The sequence below is a fragment of the Polistes dominula genome, unplaced genomic scaffold, assembly GCF_049000335.1.
Source record: "Polistes dominula isolate Pdom_NZ unplaced genomic scaffold, Pdom_raw_medaka contig_31, whole genome shotgun sequence".
NCBI lineage: Eukaryota > Metazoa > Arthropoda > Insecta > Hymenoptera > Vespidae > Polistes > Polistes dominula.
The window spans coordinates 4,518,619-4,537,500 of NW_028300925.1; the positions used below are offsets into that span (position 1 = coordinate 4,518,619).

Consider the following 18,882-nt stretch of genomic DNA (forward strand, 5'->3'; position numbering starts at 1 on the left):
AAATAAAATTTATAGAGAAAATAAAAATTGACGATCATTGTTCAATTTTTGCAATAAAAGAAAAAAGATAAAATTCGTTATTATCGGTATAATTATTGGATGGGTTTCCTGTGATTTTTCTTGTTATCAAGAACTTCTAGTTTTTTAAATTTATCCGATTGAGGACACTCGGTAAATTAATTTAACTATTTATAATTATAATATCTGGACGTTTATCTCATGACAGAAATGTCTAAAAAACTAAAATGTAAAAATGAAAATAAAAAAGAAATATAAATGCAGTTGTGTTCATGTTCTATACGGAAAGTAAACAAATCAAAATTAGATTCCATGTTCGCTCAAACCATCAGTTACAGAAATAAATAAATAAATGAGTAAATATTAAACATTGTTTTTATAATAATTTATTTATAAAACAATGCATTTTGGCAGTATTCAATATGTGATAAAGAATACTTATTTATATTATGTAACATGTAAATAATTAAAAGTCACTCTAAAAGTAACTTCGCTTTACTTCCATTTATATCTTTGTTAATATTGTTTCGTGATGCAAATTCATGTTTGACACTTGCAAAAAGAATGTCTGTTAAGAGGAATATTTGTGCAACAGCGAATGCCAAGGTAACTCCGAAGTAAAAGTTAGCATTAGCGGATCTGGCATAAATCCATTGATGCCATACTATTGGTGCAAAACCAGTACAAACCAATATAAAGCAACCGATTATGAATCCTTGCTGCATATCTGTAATGAAAGACCATAGGATTAATTGAGTAAATAAGTATTTAAAAATAATGGTGGAAGTTTAATAGCTTACGTTGAAACAGATGCATCCAAAACGGCAACAAAGATACATAAAATCCAACATCACCAACACAGGGATAGGATTTAAATATAGTCATTATGGCTAAATAAGAAAATGCCAATAGAACTGGCTCACGACGTAATCTTAAAGCTAATGGTACTATGTACAATAAACTAACATTAATTTGGAATGAAGCTATGAATAGTGATCTAAAATGTTCAAACATTTCTGTAAGGAAGTACCAATAAAGTCCAATATTTGGACGTAAATCTGGAACTAATAAAATAAATCCAAAAATATTCCAAAGGAAAGACCAACTGCCCATGATGTAATAACAAATTCCGAGTAATAACGTGAACATGGATACAAACGTAATTATTAAAATGAAAATGGTAGATTTGATATTTTTCTTTGATTTATCCTTACATATATAAATACCAATTGGTACTAACAGTGATATAGGATAAAGATTCTGCAATGTTAATAAAGCTATAGAAATACAACTCCAGAAAATAGAATGTCGTACCATAGCCACTAATGCTATCGAATTTAACAGATTACTAAATACTGTAGTCGTGAATCCCACGCAATTTAATATTATATACGGGTTAAACAAATAGGCCATTAAGACATACAATGCGACATCATTTTCCACATTAGAAGTATCATTATCTTTTTCTTGTGATACCTCTTCCGTCTTATCTTCATTTTTCTTTAAACGCTGCAATAAAAGTAAATGATATAAATTGATTTCAATTCCAATTAATAAAACTATTTAAAAATATAGAATATCTTAAATTTGATATATACACTTACCTGATTATTAGCATAACTATTACCTACATAAGCAAGGCACAGAGCTGTCATTAGATCAGTGACTACAAACAGGAGACATAATATATACCATGGGAAATGTCGTTGTATAATATCAAACACGTAAAGACAAATTGGAGTTTCATGGAATAAGTCACCGGAATAAGGATCTATACCATTATTGTGTAGGTAAACTCCTTCAGTAACTACAAAAAATTTTTTATTAGTGTTAAAAATTAAAAAACTTAAAAAAGAAAAGGGATTTTTGCAACTGTAAAATAATATTGTTTGCAAATATTAATAAATCTATAAAAAACAATCTTTATAAATAAAAAAAAGAATACAGAATATGAGTTTAAATGAACCTCTTTTCCAAGAATTTAAAGCTGTTGACACTTCGACACGTTCGCTAATAACTTTTTGATATCCAGAGTTCATCAATAAAAATCTGACGGCAACCGCCAAAATAAAATTGGGTAACCATTTTGTCAACATTTTTTATAATTTATAGTTAATCATATCAGGGTTTTATACATCCTAACCTCCTTTGATGCTTAAGTGCGGCAGTTTAAATGGTCAAGTAAACAGTATTTTATGTGAAAAGAGACATTTACGTCTAACCTGGCTCTACGATTGTTCGATTGTGCGCATGCGCACGAAATAGTGCGCAAAATTTAAAAATGTGTAGATTCATTTCCAAACTTCAAATTTTCTTAATTAAACAATATTATTGTCGATAAATATATACTTACTTTTAAATGTTTATTGTGCCTATTCGAAATGCATTTGAACGTTACGAATATAATTTGAGGTTAGTTTATACATACATGTATAATAATGTTTAAGTTAAATACATTCTTAGAATAAAGAATTTATTATTAACATAACTGTCAATTAAGAAATGTACACGTTGTTGATAAATGATTATTCATGTAATTGTCGTAGTCCTTATTTTGAATTGTATAATGTAATAATAAGTAGGAGCTATTTATCTTTGGTATTAAATGTACATACACAAGCAAGACAATTCTGCTAAACGCTTGTTGCAATGACGACAATCATTATAATATTGTACAAATACAATGACGTGCTAAAAAGAGAATTATGAAATTATTGTTTATACTGAGATGTATAATAATTACTTTTGACGATCATGAATCATCGATATTTAAAGATTTAGAGCTAAATTCGAATTATTTGAATTTTGTAAGAATTCAATAATTTTATTTTTTATTCTTTTTTCTTTCTTTCTTTTTTTAATAAATTCCAATTAAAATAGATGGTCTTCCGACATACATACAACCAGTTATACTAAATACACGTGACGTAAATAATTAATTGATAATTTTTAATTAAAAATACTATTCGCCTTTTTTACACGCCCTTTGGCGTGGGACATCGATAATTAACTTAATTTAATATGAAGTTAAGTTTAAACATTAAATTAATCCTCTTACACGGTTACATAAAATGTATATTATAATTATTTACATTATTCAAATTTTCGCATTTTAACAACTTAATAAATATAACGCATGAAAATATTGTATTTAAATATATATATTTCAAAACCTGCTTTTCATCATTAAATCAAATAAATTCGAGCAAGTGTGATTGTCTTTCGTAAAAATAGCTGCATACAAAATGAATTCGTTTGAATAAAACCAAGCGTAAGCGATGATTATTTAATTTATTTTAATTATTATATATATATTTATAATTATAATGAAAAATTTATATACGTATTTATATATTTATATCAAAATTAAGCTGCATCTGCTGCAAGGATGTGTGAAAATTGTGATTTCGTAGGAACAGTATTTTGTTCGCGTTAACTAATAAATTAAGTAATATGGCGATTAATATTTATAATAATAATAGCCGAAATTTATTCAAACAAAAAAGAAAAGAAAAAGAAATATTTTATACAAAAGATCAGACTTAAATCGTTTCTTGTCTAAAGTTAAATGTATAAATAAATATATTTATAATAATGTCCATTTAATAAAAGTCTTAGCTAGCAAGGTGGATATTGCAATTAATCGCATATATGAAATGATAATAAACACATTGCCCGATGTGATGTGATAATTGTGTTTAAATCGCAGGTATACGGATGTGATTGTAACTTAAAAGTTACAACACGCATCAAGCACAAAGGTACATGGTACAAAATGTTGCTTATGTTTATGTTCATCTTATCAACATATGTACATGAATCAGTCGAATAAATATATCTTTCGTCGATACAATTATAAATCACGTTACACGTAATATTATTATTATTATTATTATTATTATTAAACCGAAAATATGATATTGATATTTTCGCTTTGACCCCTTTTTTTGTATTTTATTTTTTTTCTCTTTTGGCGACAAGGACAACAATACAAGCATGAAAAGATGAATAAACGAGTTACCTAATCGTAAAATATAATTTAAATCCTAGGCATGACCAATCGATTAATAAAAAAGCGACAACGTTTCGTAATCAGTCCTAAAATTATTATTTTTTTTTTAAATGATCAAAAAGATCATGTATGCACAAATACGCATTATAAATAAAATATATATCTAAATAGAAGCTTAAATTTAATTCAGTTAAATTCTCTCGATACATTTTTTTTGTTTTACAATTCATTCATATAATTATCAAGACTTCGGTTCTTTTTTCTTTGGAAAAAATGAATAAAAAAAAACCTGGAAGAAACATAAACGTTGTTTTGTTCAAATAGATCTGTTAAACATATAAGTTTTTTTATAATATTAGTTCTAAAAATATTACCGATTCTAGTATATGTATTGTACAAGTTCATTCGACACACATTTAATATATTATTACCATAGAAAATGATAGAATTTTGTCAATTATTTCTATTTAACTGTTGCATAATGATCTAGGACAGAATAGTGTTTTTCTTTTAATCATAGTCCCTAGCGTTTTATCGACATCAAAAAAAAAACCTAATCAATCAAGCAATTGTATGATAATACACAACCTCGATTTGTCGAACGTGTTTTACACTTACTACTTTCTAAACTGTTGTAATTTGCAGTAAAATTTACGTCTTCCTGTTTAATTTATTATTTCACATTGATTATCGATGAATCTCATTTGTTTTTTTTTTGTTTTTTTTTGTTTTTTTAATAATATTCTTTGTTATACATTGTTTTTACATTTGTATAATTTACAATCAAATTAACGTCCTCATGTTTTCGTGAATTATTTCAAATTGATCATCGATATATCATTTTTATTTTGTTTAGGGACTAACATTTTTTTCTTAATACACATATATCACAGAATTGAATAATTTCACGTTTTATAATAATTCGAATCATTTCGAATATATTTTATCGTTATATTGTTGTTGTGTGTGTGTTTTGTTTAAATGCAGGATTTTTGTAGAAGCGTCATCAACGCATTCCAGGAACGCAGAAAATATAGCTTACGTTATATCAACTTCCAAGAAACCAATTGTTTCCGTAATTCCTTTTTTTAATAATTAATTAATTAATTAATTAACGATTAATGAATCGTCTGCATTCTCACAAAAGAGTCATTGATATTGTTACTGCCTTAGAATAATTACTGACAATTATATATACACTCGAACTTTATGGCATAATAACTTCTACAAAAAATATTAGAATTTTTACGTAATCCTATTATTTACAACTTTTAATATATATTTATATTTATATATCATATTTTTGTTTATTTATCTTCACTTCGGAAGACGCGCTCAAGTCGAGCGCCATTCTCATGTTAAAATATACTTAACGCTTTTGTTCGTCGAGCATGTTATATCGTAAAGCCTCGGAACAAAATCATTTCTTGTACTTTTTTGCAATGTGCATTTTTATATACAAGGTGTCCCAAAAGAAGTCATGTATCATCGACCAAAAAAAAAAAGCAACAAATAAGGGTGGGAGTGCAGTTTAGATCATTTCTAAAAAGTCATCCCATAGATTTCTCAAACGTTTTCAAGTTACATGTGTTTGTACAAAATAATTTATATGTTTTAACGCGAATAAAACAAAATCATTTTCTTCGACGATACAGATTATTGAATCTTTTTTAATTAGGATCTATAACTTTTGGGATATCCCGTATATGTACGTACGTATAGATAGATCAGAAAAGATACAATCTTTCATAGTTATATCGCACGTGTATCGCTAGATCGTGTCAATGTTAATCGTTTGTTGATGGACTAGAATTTAACGTAACGAAGACAAAAATTAATATTTTCGTCGTATAATCACAACGATATCGTTGAACATAATAATAGTATATTATAATAAAAGAAATTATTTTTTTGCGGTGATACCATCGGACACTTTGCCAAGAGCTTTTTTATTAGCATTTGCCAAAGCTCTAGTTGAATTAACATGGGAATTTTTATTAGCCTCAAATCTTTGTTGCAACGATGCTACGTTCGATTTGCTATTGGCAGCTCTTTGAACGGGATTGATCGTAGAATCCGTTGTTGTTTTCGTATCACTCGTTTTCAATGGATTTTTATTCGAAGTTGGTGATATTTTATTATTTAAAGTATTATCCCTAGTTGTGGATGAAGAAAAAGATTTGATAATGTTAACGTTACCCGACGGAGATTTTTTTTTCTCCGTTAAGCTGGCAGCCTTCGATACGATACTCAATGGTTTCATCGGCATTGCTGGCGCTTTGGTAGCCCTCGACAACGTCGATGATTTTTGTGTTTGCGTTTTAGGTACCACACTTAATTTATGGTTATTACCTAATACGTCCGGTGATTTCGTACTATTTTGATTCGAATTCGAACAACTCGAGACTAAATCAGGACTATTTAATTTACTGGAGTCATCCTTATTGTTAGTACTAAAAGGCACACTTTTTACGGATGATCCATTAACACTCGTATTATTTGAATCTAATTTATCTATGCTATTATTCTGTTTATTAATATTGCCATTAGATTTGTTTTGAATTGGCACCTGTCTCGCCTTAGTATTTTTATCTAAAGTATTTTTGATAGTAGTAGTTGTAGTATTGTTACCACCGTCGGGTGATTGTACAGGTGATTTCGCACTTATTTCAGAATTTTGTTTAGTTGTTGTTCTCATTGACGTGTAAGCTTTATTAGTAAGACTCGGTGGTGTCTTAGTTCTACTTAATTGTAATGGCTTACTGATTGCACTTTTTCCATCCTCTTTTTTATCATTTAGTCTGTTGTTTGTCGATAAGATCAAACTAGACCGATCCGTGTTAATATTAACAAATGGTTTTTGAATCGTCCCTAAACCAAGTTCCTTCGACATTTCTTCATTGACGTTACTATTACGAGAATTTCCTGATAACAAAGGTGAAATTTCGCAAGTGTTTTTATCTTCTGAAGTATCTTTCGTTAAACGTTCCTTAACTGATTGTGGTACATTTAATGCACAAGGATTAAGATAACCAGAACTAGTCGTCGAACTTGATGAATTAAATTTGCAACCGGATGCGGAATTGGAATAAACACTACCCGGTGATTTGTAGTGATTTGAATTCATGTAACCACCGAGGGAACTATTGGATCCTAAATTTTCGCTGGCCTTAGCAATTTCATCCTTTTCCTTTTTCTTTCTTGCCAACGTTGAAGTCGAATATATAGAATCGAAATTTCTATTAGAGATTTCTGATACGATTTCTGATAAAAGGCCCATCGATTCCAAACCACTGCCTCCGCCACCACCACCGCCGTTGCCACCGCCGCCGCCAGTACTGCTGCCGCTGGACAAATTTGGTGTAGCTTGAACACGTTTTGGTGATTTATATTCGTTGTCGGCATCCTTCTGCTGTACTTCGACGTTCTTCTTGGTCTTCTCTGGGATTGATTCTTCGATAACCGCATAAATATTATCGTTCGATGGCGATTCCTCCATTATCTTGGTTAAAGATGGTGCAGAAACTAAATTCATGCAATCGTCGTACACATCCTCCAGTTGTTTGGCTGGTTGAACTTGTTGTTGAGTTTTAACTGGTGGATTTTGATAACCAGGTAAGCCAGGTATTTTAATATCATTACTCGTCTCTTTTTCAGATGTAACAACGGCGGTAGGTGGCCCAGGAGGTGGTGAGGTTGGTCTGATACTCGCTGGAATGCTGGTTGGTCTTTTAACAGTTGGTGCAGCTTGACGCATAGAACCAAAAGTATGTATCGCTGGTCTGGACGTTACTTTGGTGTCTCTCATCGATTGAGCTCGCATGACAACGTTCTTTTTCTCAGTTTCGAGGTTACTTAGTTCATTGACCGAGGCAACTGGAATCACCGGTGTTGGGATTTCAATCTCCTTTTGTGGTATAGGATTTGATATTTCCAAGTTTCTCAATATCTCTTTATCTATCATCTTATTAGCCTTGAGATGTTGATTCCTTGTCAAAGAATTCATATTCTTTTCGTCCTTTTGAGAAGATTGAGAGTTTGATCTCGTAACACTTGAATTCGATCGTAACATAGATGCTAATCTATTAAGCGCACCACCTTTTTCTTGTTTTTTCTGTTCAGCTTCAACAACCAAATTTGTCAAGGGAGTACTATTGGGTCTTTGAGGTTTAGGTATAGCAAATAGAACAGGTGGCGGGGGAGCAGTTCTCGTTGGTATATCAGGAGCTGGTCTAGTTGGTACTTTAGATGGTACCAATTCTACGGACGTACAAGTTGTTGCTGCTAAAACAGGACTACTTATTAATGGACGTGCCGTAGAACCTGGATTCATAGGTGGTAATTTTGGAGCTGCTGCAGTAGTATTATTATCTTCAAATGTTTGAGATGATTCAGCCAATGATTGATTTCGTATAGTATTTGTTTTTTGATTAGCCTTTAGATTCGTCTTTATTGCTACGGTAGGAACGCTAGGCAGTGATGGTGCTGATATCGTTGGTTCAGATAATTTTGAATGATTCTGAATAGGCGTTATCGTGAACCCTTTAAATTGGCCAAAGAAGTTGTTGTTGTAACGCGCATCGACCTCTGTTTTAGGCAGAAGACTAGCGCAGGCTGGATCCTGAGTTAGACTGCAGTCAATCGTTTCGATGTTACGTGGCATAGGGCTAGAACGGTCGATCGTTTTTATCGACATTCCATTGTGGCACCGATTGTTCCTGAAATTTGTAAGCAAATTTTTAAGCGTTTAGGAATATTGGGATAACAAGCGTAATAACCAGTGTATTCGTTTTTTTTTCTAATTTAATTTTTCTTTTTCATTAGATCGTCCCTTTTGTTCGATTTAGAAATAAGTAGATCTTTTATTTTTTTTTTTTTTTAATCTTTTTTTTAATAAGGATAATTATTTAATATTTATTTATTTATTTTAAAATTAATATTGCACACAAATCATTTAAGATAAACTAGCCAAGTGAAAAACTTATAACAAAAACTGTTTTATTCAGTATATAACGTGTATTGTGTATATTGTAATATATATATATAATATGTATATATAAACGGACGTCACGGACGAACACTATGCCATAAGAAAAAGCATGCATACCAGAATAAACAAAAAAATAACAGTGTGCACAAGACGTCAAGAAGCAGTTCGTTCCTCGTAACAGAGAATTTGTTCGCATCGATTTTAAGAATTTTGGTATTTTCTTTTTAATCGCATGCGACGACTATACAAAATTATAATGCAGGAAAATGTTAGTAAAAGATTAGAGTGTTAGTAGCAAGCGGTGGAAGAAGGAAACCATTTTGTTTTTTCATTTGTTTTTCTAAATATTGTAGTCGTACAAATACGTCATATGGAAAGTACGAAAATTTTATTAATTTTGTTGATCGTACATTCAACTAATTTCCATTAAATAACATTTTATCGATTAACGAAAGAGTGTTTAAGGCACGAGTATGATAAGTTACATATCTCGACGATAATTAATTGATCATCGATTGATTTAGATTCTCTCCCTCTTTGTCTTTTCTTCATTTGATCGATTATTTTAAAATAAACTTTTTTTTTTTTTTTAGCTAAATGTTATAAGCTAGTCCTATGAAATATTATTTCATTATTTATTTTCTAAGGGAGATTAATAAAAACGTGATTTCATTTTGTCGCTAATATTTCAAAGGACTTTTATTTTAATTATTTGGCTTGATCAACAAGAAATGTTGGAATTTTCAATATAAAATATATACTAGTATGTGGTTTGTTTTCATATAAAGTATTAAAATATTTTGAAAAATAAAAGTTTCATTCATGCAAAGGCCGACCGATCCATATACCATGCGATGATACTCATGTACAAGTGAATTTATATGGAATTTAGATGGAATTTATATGGAACAATATTCCCACTAAACGATGGCATAACAAGAGGATTACATTTTATTAGATTTAGATATAAATCAATTTTTAAAGACAAATTTAATATTTATATTCGAGGCATCGAATCAATTTCTACATTTAATATAATAGTCAAAATGTTTTCACTCTTAAAAATAATAATAAGATATTAGATTTAATTATATTGAAATATATTATGTTTTTATTGAAATATAAACTTAATGAGAAGTATCTAGATTCGTACTAAAATTTTTTGAATAAAATAAAAATAGTATTATTTATTGCAATATAAATGACTGAAAATTCCGACAAAATTTATTGACCAAGTCAATATGTGTGAAGGCTTTTAAACGCTATTTATCTTAAGGCTATTATTGATCTATCGTGATATGTTAAATCATCGTAATATGCAAAGCTACTGAGAGACAGAGAGAGATTCAGACATGCTCATGCGATCACATATATATTCACGCATGCTTCCTACGTTATAATCTCGCCAAATTTTTTAATAATAACGCCACAAAATACTATACACAAAAAAATTACGTTTAATCGATAGAGCGTAAAATTAAATTGAAAGTAATTCCATACTCTCCCCCGCCCCTCTAAAAAAATAGATTAAAAATTAACTTTATTGATCACAATGCGTCGTTATTAACAAATATAATTTTATAATTACGCAACTACTAAAAAAAAAATGAAGTTGATCCTATTACAGGAAAAAAAAAAGAGATTACAATAAATTTGCTTTCGTTTTCACGAGAAAGAAAATACATTATACTTAAACTTCTCACAATGATTTTAGGAACAACAAACTTTTTTTCAAATAAATGAAAAAAATATTTGTCACTGTGTAATACTGTTATTTATATATTAATTAATAGCAAAATAAACGATATTAATTTCATTAACTTTTCCATTGAAATTTCATTAAACTAATAAAATAAATCAAATTAATACAAGAAAAAAATACGCATCGCATTAAAACAACAATATTTCTGATTTAATTAAAAATAAACTTTAATAAATTCGATGTCAAAAAATATGACGATATTAATGAAAACTATATGTCAGCCACTAATGTTCGATTATATTTGCTAAAATACTGTAATCAAATAAATCATTCGATGTCAAATATTTAAATTTATCTTAGTTTGTGAATATAATTCGTATAAGTACGTTTTTATATATTATAGTATTATATTATAACTATTGAAATATTATGATCATACGCACAATGAACTCAAATGAAATTAATTTAATTTACATGGTGTTCTGTAACTACTGATGGTACAAGCGATTAGGGGATGATTTTACATAAAAAATTCGTCGTCTATGTAGAATAAAATCAATTAATATAAGATTTTGTTTTGAAGAAAAATAAGTTCGAAAATTTGTCAAGTACACGTGCATTTAATTTTATTTCAGTTCGACTGATTTCATTTTCTTACTTTTGAATATTTTGGAAAGCATTTTAAACATGTTTTTAATTTTTAGAGTTACAAGTTCAATCAAATGCACAAGTATTAGATAAATTTGTAAACTTCTTTTTTTCTAAATCAAAGTCTTATATAAAAGAAAATTGATTTTATATTTTCAGCTTAGTTTTTCATATAGAATCATTCTCTGCTCGTTTGTACCGTCAGTTACAAAATATATACACTCAGTATATATTTTGGCATCATATATTATATATATTGTATAAATTAAGAAATTCTATATTCACCATCACCATGTCTTGTAATGCGAAGATCACAGCCCGAGATTAGAATTGTCTGTGACATTTGCACTAAAGCAAAACTTGTTTTCCAAAGGACACAAAAAAAAAAAAAGAAACAAAAACGAAAAAGTACAAAAAACAAGCAAATATCAAATGCTATCTTTTGCAAAAAAAAAAATCTTGTCTTACAGCCATTTCAAACGATCAATATTTTAAATATTATTATTACATGTATATATGTATAATATTTAATATTAAGAAAAATTAAGCCGAGTATTAATAATTTCTATGCTATATATAACCCAAACATATTTTGCTGACATTGTTCAAAATCAGATCACGTATACATATATGCATTAGAAATATTTATATACGTAAGATAAATGTGTAAAACGGACGTTTAGACCTTTGGTTTAAGACTTTGGGCTGGTGCTGGAGGAGGTGGCGGTTTTTTATTATAAAAAGGAGCTGGCGATTTGTTCAAAGCATCTTTCCTCTCAGGCAACATAATACCACTCGAATTTGGCGTAACATTGACATCGTTATAGGCCGTGGTTGCGCTCGAATTATCTTTCAAATTGTCTAATTTCAAATCCGTTTGAACAGTCAAATTTTTAATATTTTTCGATTGTCTCTTTTGTAATTGTTGAATACGATCGGCAATTTTTGCACCCATTTGATTCGAACGTACCGGAGTATTATTTTTCTTTTCCTGAGATTGAGTTCTCAAATTGATCGTAATCAACGGTTTATCAACCATACAATCACTTTTTCTATTAACAATTTCAACTTTGCAAGGTGCTATCGAGGTTTTAACAAAATCAATTTTATCGCTAGAATTAATGGCATCCGGATTTGTAGTCGATATCAAATCTTTTTTCGTTATTTGAAGTTTCTCCTTAGAGGGAAAATTTGTGTTGCTAATAATGAAAATTCTTTTCGAATCTTCCGAATCACGTTGCCTGGTCGTAAAGAAACTGATAGTCTTTTCGTAGATCTCCTTACCAGCGGTGCAATTTAATTGTGGCACTCTAAGTTCGCGTGATGCAAAAGCATGCGGCTTACGTTTCGGTTTTAAACGGTCGACACTAAATACGTACGTAGATAATGCACCCTTTTTCCAATGTTGACCGCAGTTTTTCAGGTACCAATATCCTATCGATATGAGAGCACACATAGGTACCACGCCCAAAAAGATGATGTAAATGGCTATAATGAAATCATTTCTCGCTAAAATGGATAAATAAGAAATACAATTATATATATATCCTGTTAAGTGATGATAAACCAATAGATATTGGTTATGTATTAATTTACTACCATTAGGATCTTCTGCTGGTCCACTATCTTCAGAACCACCTACGCCTGGTTGAGTGCAATCAGGTGGTCTAAATCCACGATTACAATGGCAATGACCTAGACTATTACACACTCCATTACCGCTACAATTATTAGGACACGCTTTACCACCAGACACGGACGCTCTTAGGTCAGCGATTGGCATACATTTTTGATTAACACACATCTGGAATAAATAGAAAAATAATATCAATCAAAATAAAACTATTCAAACTATGTTAATAGCGTATATATCATAGATAAGATTAATATAGGGGAATGTCTTACTTTATCAGGTGCACATTTAGCCCCATCGGGTGCTAAACCTGGATCAACTTGATTTAATCCTAAGTCAACGATTGCTGAACGACAAGGTATTATCTTTCCACCATTATTAATAAAAGAATGACTTAGTATCGCTACTGATTCCATACCAAATTCCAATCTTTCATTCAAATGTTTACAGTGTAACATTCCGCATAATATATCACTATAATATCAGAGATTAGATTTAACTGACGCAAATACAATCAATAATTGTAGTAAAAGTAAACTTACTGATCGTTGCATTTAACGTAACTAGATTCTATCCTGTTATAACCACAGTTACCAAGTTTGGAACCTTTGTTATTCATATCGTAGCATTGAGCATCAGATGAAGCACCTGTAGGACCCCAAAGTAATTTACATTGATCATTGTGAGTTCTACAAGAACCTTGATAACAGAATGCCTTTCCCATGCTACAAGATTCGCCATCCATCTTGAAGACATCCACAGGACAATATTCGCTCTGACCAGTACAATACTCGGGTAAATCGCATTCATGTTCGGCGCTTCGACATTCTGTGCCAGCCGATTTAGGTCGACATGTTTTTAGGTCACAACATTCTCCAGTAGCACAACTGGCATTTGTATAGAGCATGCAAGTAGTTGCGTTGCAGCAAGGATTGTCACATTTCTCTTCGAGACCGCAGTCGCATTGTTCACCGGGTTCAACAAATCCATTACCACATATAGGACTGTCAAAAAGCTTTTGAGGTTTATTTCTTAAGCAATAATCCATACCATGTTCAAAAGCTAATGCTAAATGTTCCAAGGAACAAGTTGACCAATGTGACGGACCAAAAGATCCACTCGATGGTGCCATGATACATCTTTAATAAACAAAATACGACTGCATGTATTTAAATCATTCGATTAAATTACGCTATCTGTAAGCTAAAGATTTATATAAACTAACGGGTGGGCAATCATTGAATATATTTTTAAAAATAGGTATATGAAAAATATTTAACGCGACTTTTATTATCGAAAATATTGCCCACCCTTTTGGTATCAACTTACAAGGTCACTTACTTGTCTTCTGGGCATTCGCAATCAGCAGTATCATGTTCCATACCAAAGTTATGGCCCATTTCATGGGCTACAGTGGCGGCTACCAGGCCTACTATATTCGAGTGATCGAAAGAGACACCACCAGAAAATTCATAAGTACATATCGGTCCTTTCAATGCCTTTCCAACAACTCCACCTTCGAATCGTATTTTCCTGCGATCGTAAAATACAATTCATCAAAATTGTTACGAATTAATTAATAAATGAATTCAGTACGTATCTTCCATGAAATGAATTCACAATAACATTCGACGAAAATATTCTCAATGTACATGCATTAATTGTTAATTAATAAAAAATATGACTTTATTTATATTGTTTTTACAAACAATTAATTTTCCGAACTATTTTTACGAACGTCATATAAAATTATGATATATCATTGTCTATACTCACGTCAATAACTGAGCATTGTCATTTGGAATATCATGTACTAATTTTTCTCTACGATATCGTAAGAAATTCGAAAGCGTGTTGTCACCGTTTGGAGAGAGAGCTATTTCATCGGTTTCAGTCCACACTTGAACGCCCACCAATGCGACGAATATATTAAGTGGCATAAAAAGCTACAAAAATAAAAAACTCCAATCGTTTTATTCGGATTACAATCATAATAAAAATCGCTATAAAAATCATGACAATCATGATTTTTACCTTGACTTTTAACACATTGCTAATTTATTTTTCACGTTTATTTTTATAGATTTTTTTTTTTTTTTTAATTCAAATAAACAAGGATAAATATTATTGTGGTTAACTTTTTGTAAATTAAATGATCAATACATGTAAATATTTTTATTCGGTATAAATATTATAATTTTTAAATATTTTAAAAAACTTTCCCTGCTAAGCTGTATTTCTTTGACAACAAGTATCATTTCCATGCCACTTATACCTAAAACGCGCGTTACCTGCTATAGACTTTAATAAATTTTACAACATTTGCCTATTTTGTTTTCTTTTTATATTAAAAATTTATATCATGTTATCTCCCGTTTTTGTTGGATCACTTACAAAATAATCAAATACAAAGATGTCTGTTTGATGTATCAAAAATGGTACACGTAACAGGGAACGTATTAAATAACAAATATTTTAAACAAATTACCAATATTTATGATACGGGGCTGGATTGCATCACAATTATTGATATTTTTATTATAAATACTAATTATATATTTATTTTAATCATCGATTAAAAATATTTTATTGAATATATCGGTACTCAATAGCATCGATGAATATTAAATTTAAACAAAATATTGCAAACCACACATTTCTCTAGTTGTTTAAAAAATAATTAATATTTTTTATTGATATTTAAATCTATGTCGTGATTCAATTGCAATGTGTTTAAATATAATCTATATTAGATATAGATATATACTAACAGCATTAACGATATTGGCGATATTTTTGCAGTGATGATAAACCCTGTTTAAATTCTCATTAAGTGCTATATATCCTTTCTTATCGATTACTAAAACCAGCTCGATGTAACGTGATTGTCTATTAGCATTGTAAGGACCCCTTATCGATTCGGCTGCTCTTTTATGCTGCAAATGTGAAAATAATCAATGATCATTAAGGCATTCCAATTTTAAAACAAATCCTAGAAATAATCTGACAAATCCTTCGATTATTTAAATATTAAAATATATTAGAGAAAAGGATGTATATTCATGCGGTCATTTTTTTTAATAATTTGATTTCCTCGTGATATTCGTAATATAAAAATAAATTCTGACGAAGTTATAGTATTATCATTAAATAAAAAATAAAAAAAAGAATGCTTAATATTGAAATACAATTTTTAAAATCAGACGTGAATTTAGATAATTAAATTATGAATCAGAGATTTTATAACAAGAGATATAAAACTGAAGGAGCTTCTTAAACAATTGTCATTACTTACCCTTGACAACCTTTTAGCTTCACTACGGTGACTGTCAAGAACGTTGTGCGGTGTTCCTTCGTAACCTGCAACGAAATGGGGTTGAAATAAAAGATAAAAATGAAAAGAAAAAGAAAAAGGGTTAATAAAAAGTTCCTTTTTCAAGGATACGATCCTCGAGTAAATTTTTCCTAGGTAGTTTAAGGACAAAGAGTTAGAGCTAAACGATCAGGACAAAATCTTGCTCCCACATTCGTTAAAACGGTTAAGGAGAAACCAGTATTTCTTGTCGTTTCCAAGCACGCTTCTTCTGTCCACAAAAGGAGCGTGCATCTTGTGGATCTTGCAAGGACACCGTTTCTAGAGGAATATGGTGCTCCTAAGGGAGTCATGTAATTCTTCTTCTTAAGTTGAAAGAAGTTCAAACGATCGATTATTATTCTACCTTGACAATAAAACTGTTCAAGGATTCAATGATATATAAATAGAAATTATTATGTAAGAATCATACGTTTTTCCATCTTTGGTAATTCATCTGTCCTTTTTTCATTCTTTTATGCCCCCTTTTTTCACACATAAATGGAAATTATTATTATTATTATTATTATTATTATTAGAGTTAATATGTTTTTATTTATGTTATTTTTGTTTTCTTTTTCAATTTTTTTTCTTACTATTATTTCTGCTCGTGTATCTTTTTCTTACGTAGAAGTAGAAATTATTAATAAGAGTTATTATGTTTTTTTAATAATTTATCTTTAGTTCGTTCGTTTAATATATTTCAAAGTTTGCTTGTTAAGCGTATGTATAATTTGTTCATTTATATTATACGCATGACACATAAAGCAAAGGTTACTATTTATTTTACTATTTCATGTAGTTTTGATAATATTATATTAGCTTGGTAGAAATACTCTTTGTCGTTTAAATTTTCCTTCAGAGACGAATAATAATTTTGAACAAATTGAAACTAAAACATTAAAATAATTTCAAAATTAAATGAGTCGAAGATTATTCTGTTCAGTTCTGTTTCTTTAAATAAAAAAAAATATTATTAATCATATTTTTCTTCGTTCATCTTTTTGTCCGTCATATTCTATTGTTTTTTCTTTTTACCTTTCTTTCTCTGATTTTCTATACTCAGCTTGTCTGTCTATATTTTAATCTGTACCTACTTTTAATTTTATAAACTTCCCCCTTTTCTCTTTTTATTTATTCGTCTATCTACAAAAATACGAGTAATCAACTATTAATTATTCCACATTTTATTTCATTTATTTGTTCATCGATTTTTTAATGATTTATTTTCTATTTTTTTTTTTTTATTTATCTCACAATTTTCTTTTCCATTGTCAGCCACCTTCCCTCCATTTTTTTTTAACTAATCTACCTTTATTTGTCCGTCTGTATTTTTTATTTTGTTTTTATTTTTTTCTCTCAGTTTGCCAATCAATCAATCAATCAATCAATCAAATAGTTTTCGTTCTTTTAACCTGTCTTTCTCTCTCTCTCTCTCTCTCTTTCTTTCTTTCTGTCTGTCCGTCTATATATATATATATATATTATTTTTTTTTATTTTTTTATTTTTCTCTTTAAAGTTATGCCGTTTAATTAGCTTCGGGCAACGACGAATGAAAACTTTCTAACGGAAATGCAAGTCTGGCTTTACGAGGCAATGCGTTATCGTTAGAGTTAGTAGGTCGATTATTATTATTTCATATGATATTTTTAATATCAAATGCAGTTTCGTTCTTAGATAGTGTAGTACGTTAATTAAACATAATTAATTATTCTATCTATAATAAATTACAATTAATTACTACAAATTTTATTAAAATGAATCAACAACATCATTGAGAACGAAATGAACACAAATATAGGACAAGTTTGATAAATATTAATTAGTTTGATAAAATATTAATAAACATTACAAAAAAAAAAAAAAGAATTTTTTATGAATATTTTTAAGCGAACAAAAAATAACCACAAGTATTACAGGTTGAAGTGATAAAGAATTACATTTCTAACCGTTTTCAATAATTATCACAAAGAAACTAGGACTACATAGGATAGTAGAATGTGCAATTTACCACAAGTCTTATTTGCGACGAGGTCATCCTGTTTATAGAGATAGTGTTTAGAGTCCAAGGAATCTTTTTCTGGTTGAACATGATGAAGATTTTCACCGTCAAAGATGACACCATGTAAGCCATTACAAGTGGACAAGGCTACCCATGATCCAGGAACATCACGTACGCTACCTTGATAGTGACAGAGTTCCTGAAAATATTATTTTTTATTTATTTAAACAATTTTAAATCAAAATTTATATAAATTCATTTAAAATCAATAATCAAAACAAATATTAACGAATAACTTTTTAATACGTTGGTACAATATACTCATTTCTTGTGAGTGTATAATATGTTTGTGTGTGTCTTTCGAGAAAAGACAAATATTTTAAACAAGAATTAAAATTGTAAGTTTACAAACTAAAAGTGTGATTATTTCTCAAATAGGATTAAATTTAAATTCCACGATATTTGTTTGAAATTGTAACAACAGCCATTTCTCTATCGTTTTGTTCAACTTTCTCGATGAATAT

At 29.5% G+C, this 18,882-nt stretch overlaps 2 protein-coding genes across 2 annotated transcripts in view; both read right to left on the bottom strand.

Moving 5' to 3' along the window:
• Positions 1-388: 388 nt before the first annotated feature.
• On the bottom strand, positions 389-2,245 carry PIG-U (phosphatidylinositol glycan anchor biosynthesis class U). The gene is made up of 4 exons (XM_015335035.2): positions 1,985-2,245; positions 1,623-1,825; positions 819-1,527; positions 389-745 (listed from the first exon to the last, which is right to left on the bottom strand). Exons 1-4 carry the CDS (start codon positions 2,112-2,114, stop codon positions 492-494), a joined length of 1,296 nt encoding a protein of 431 aa, XP_015190521.1. The 5' UTR covers positions 2,115-2,245; the 3' UTR covers positions 389-491.
• Positions 2,246-2,470: 225 nt separating this feature from the next.
• The window catches only part of Meltrin (disintegrin and metalloproteinase domain-containing protein meltrin), an 81,650-nt gene continuing 65,238 nt past the window's right edge, over positions 2,471-18,882 (bottom strand). Inside the window, exons 4-13 of the mRNA XM_015334819.2 lie at positions 18,368-18,557; positions 16,299-16,363; positions 15,775-15,939; positions 14,780-14,949; positions 14,345-14,536; positions 13,546-14,142; positions 13,276-13,477; positions 12,970-13,174; positions 12,750-12,879; positions 2,471-8,748 (exon numbers count right to left, since the gene is read on the bottom strand). Of these exons, the coding sequence (XP_015190305.2) occupies positions 5,934-8,748; positions 12,750-12,879; positions 12,970-13,174; positions 13,276-13,477; positions 13,546-14,142; positions 14,345-14,536; positions 14,780-14,949; positions 15,775-15,939; positions 16,299-16,363; positions 18,368-18,557 (4,731 nt within the window). The 3' untranslated portion in view covers positions 2,471-5,933. The remainder of the gene's footprint in view (positions 8,749-12,749; positions 12,880-12,969; positions 13,175-13,275; positions 13,478-13,545; positions 14,143-14,344; positions 14,537-14,779; positions 14,950-15,774; positions 15,940-16,298; positions 16,364-18,367; positions 18,558-18,882) is intronic.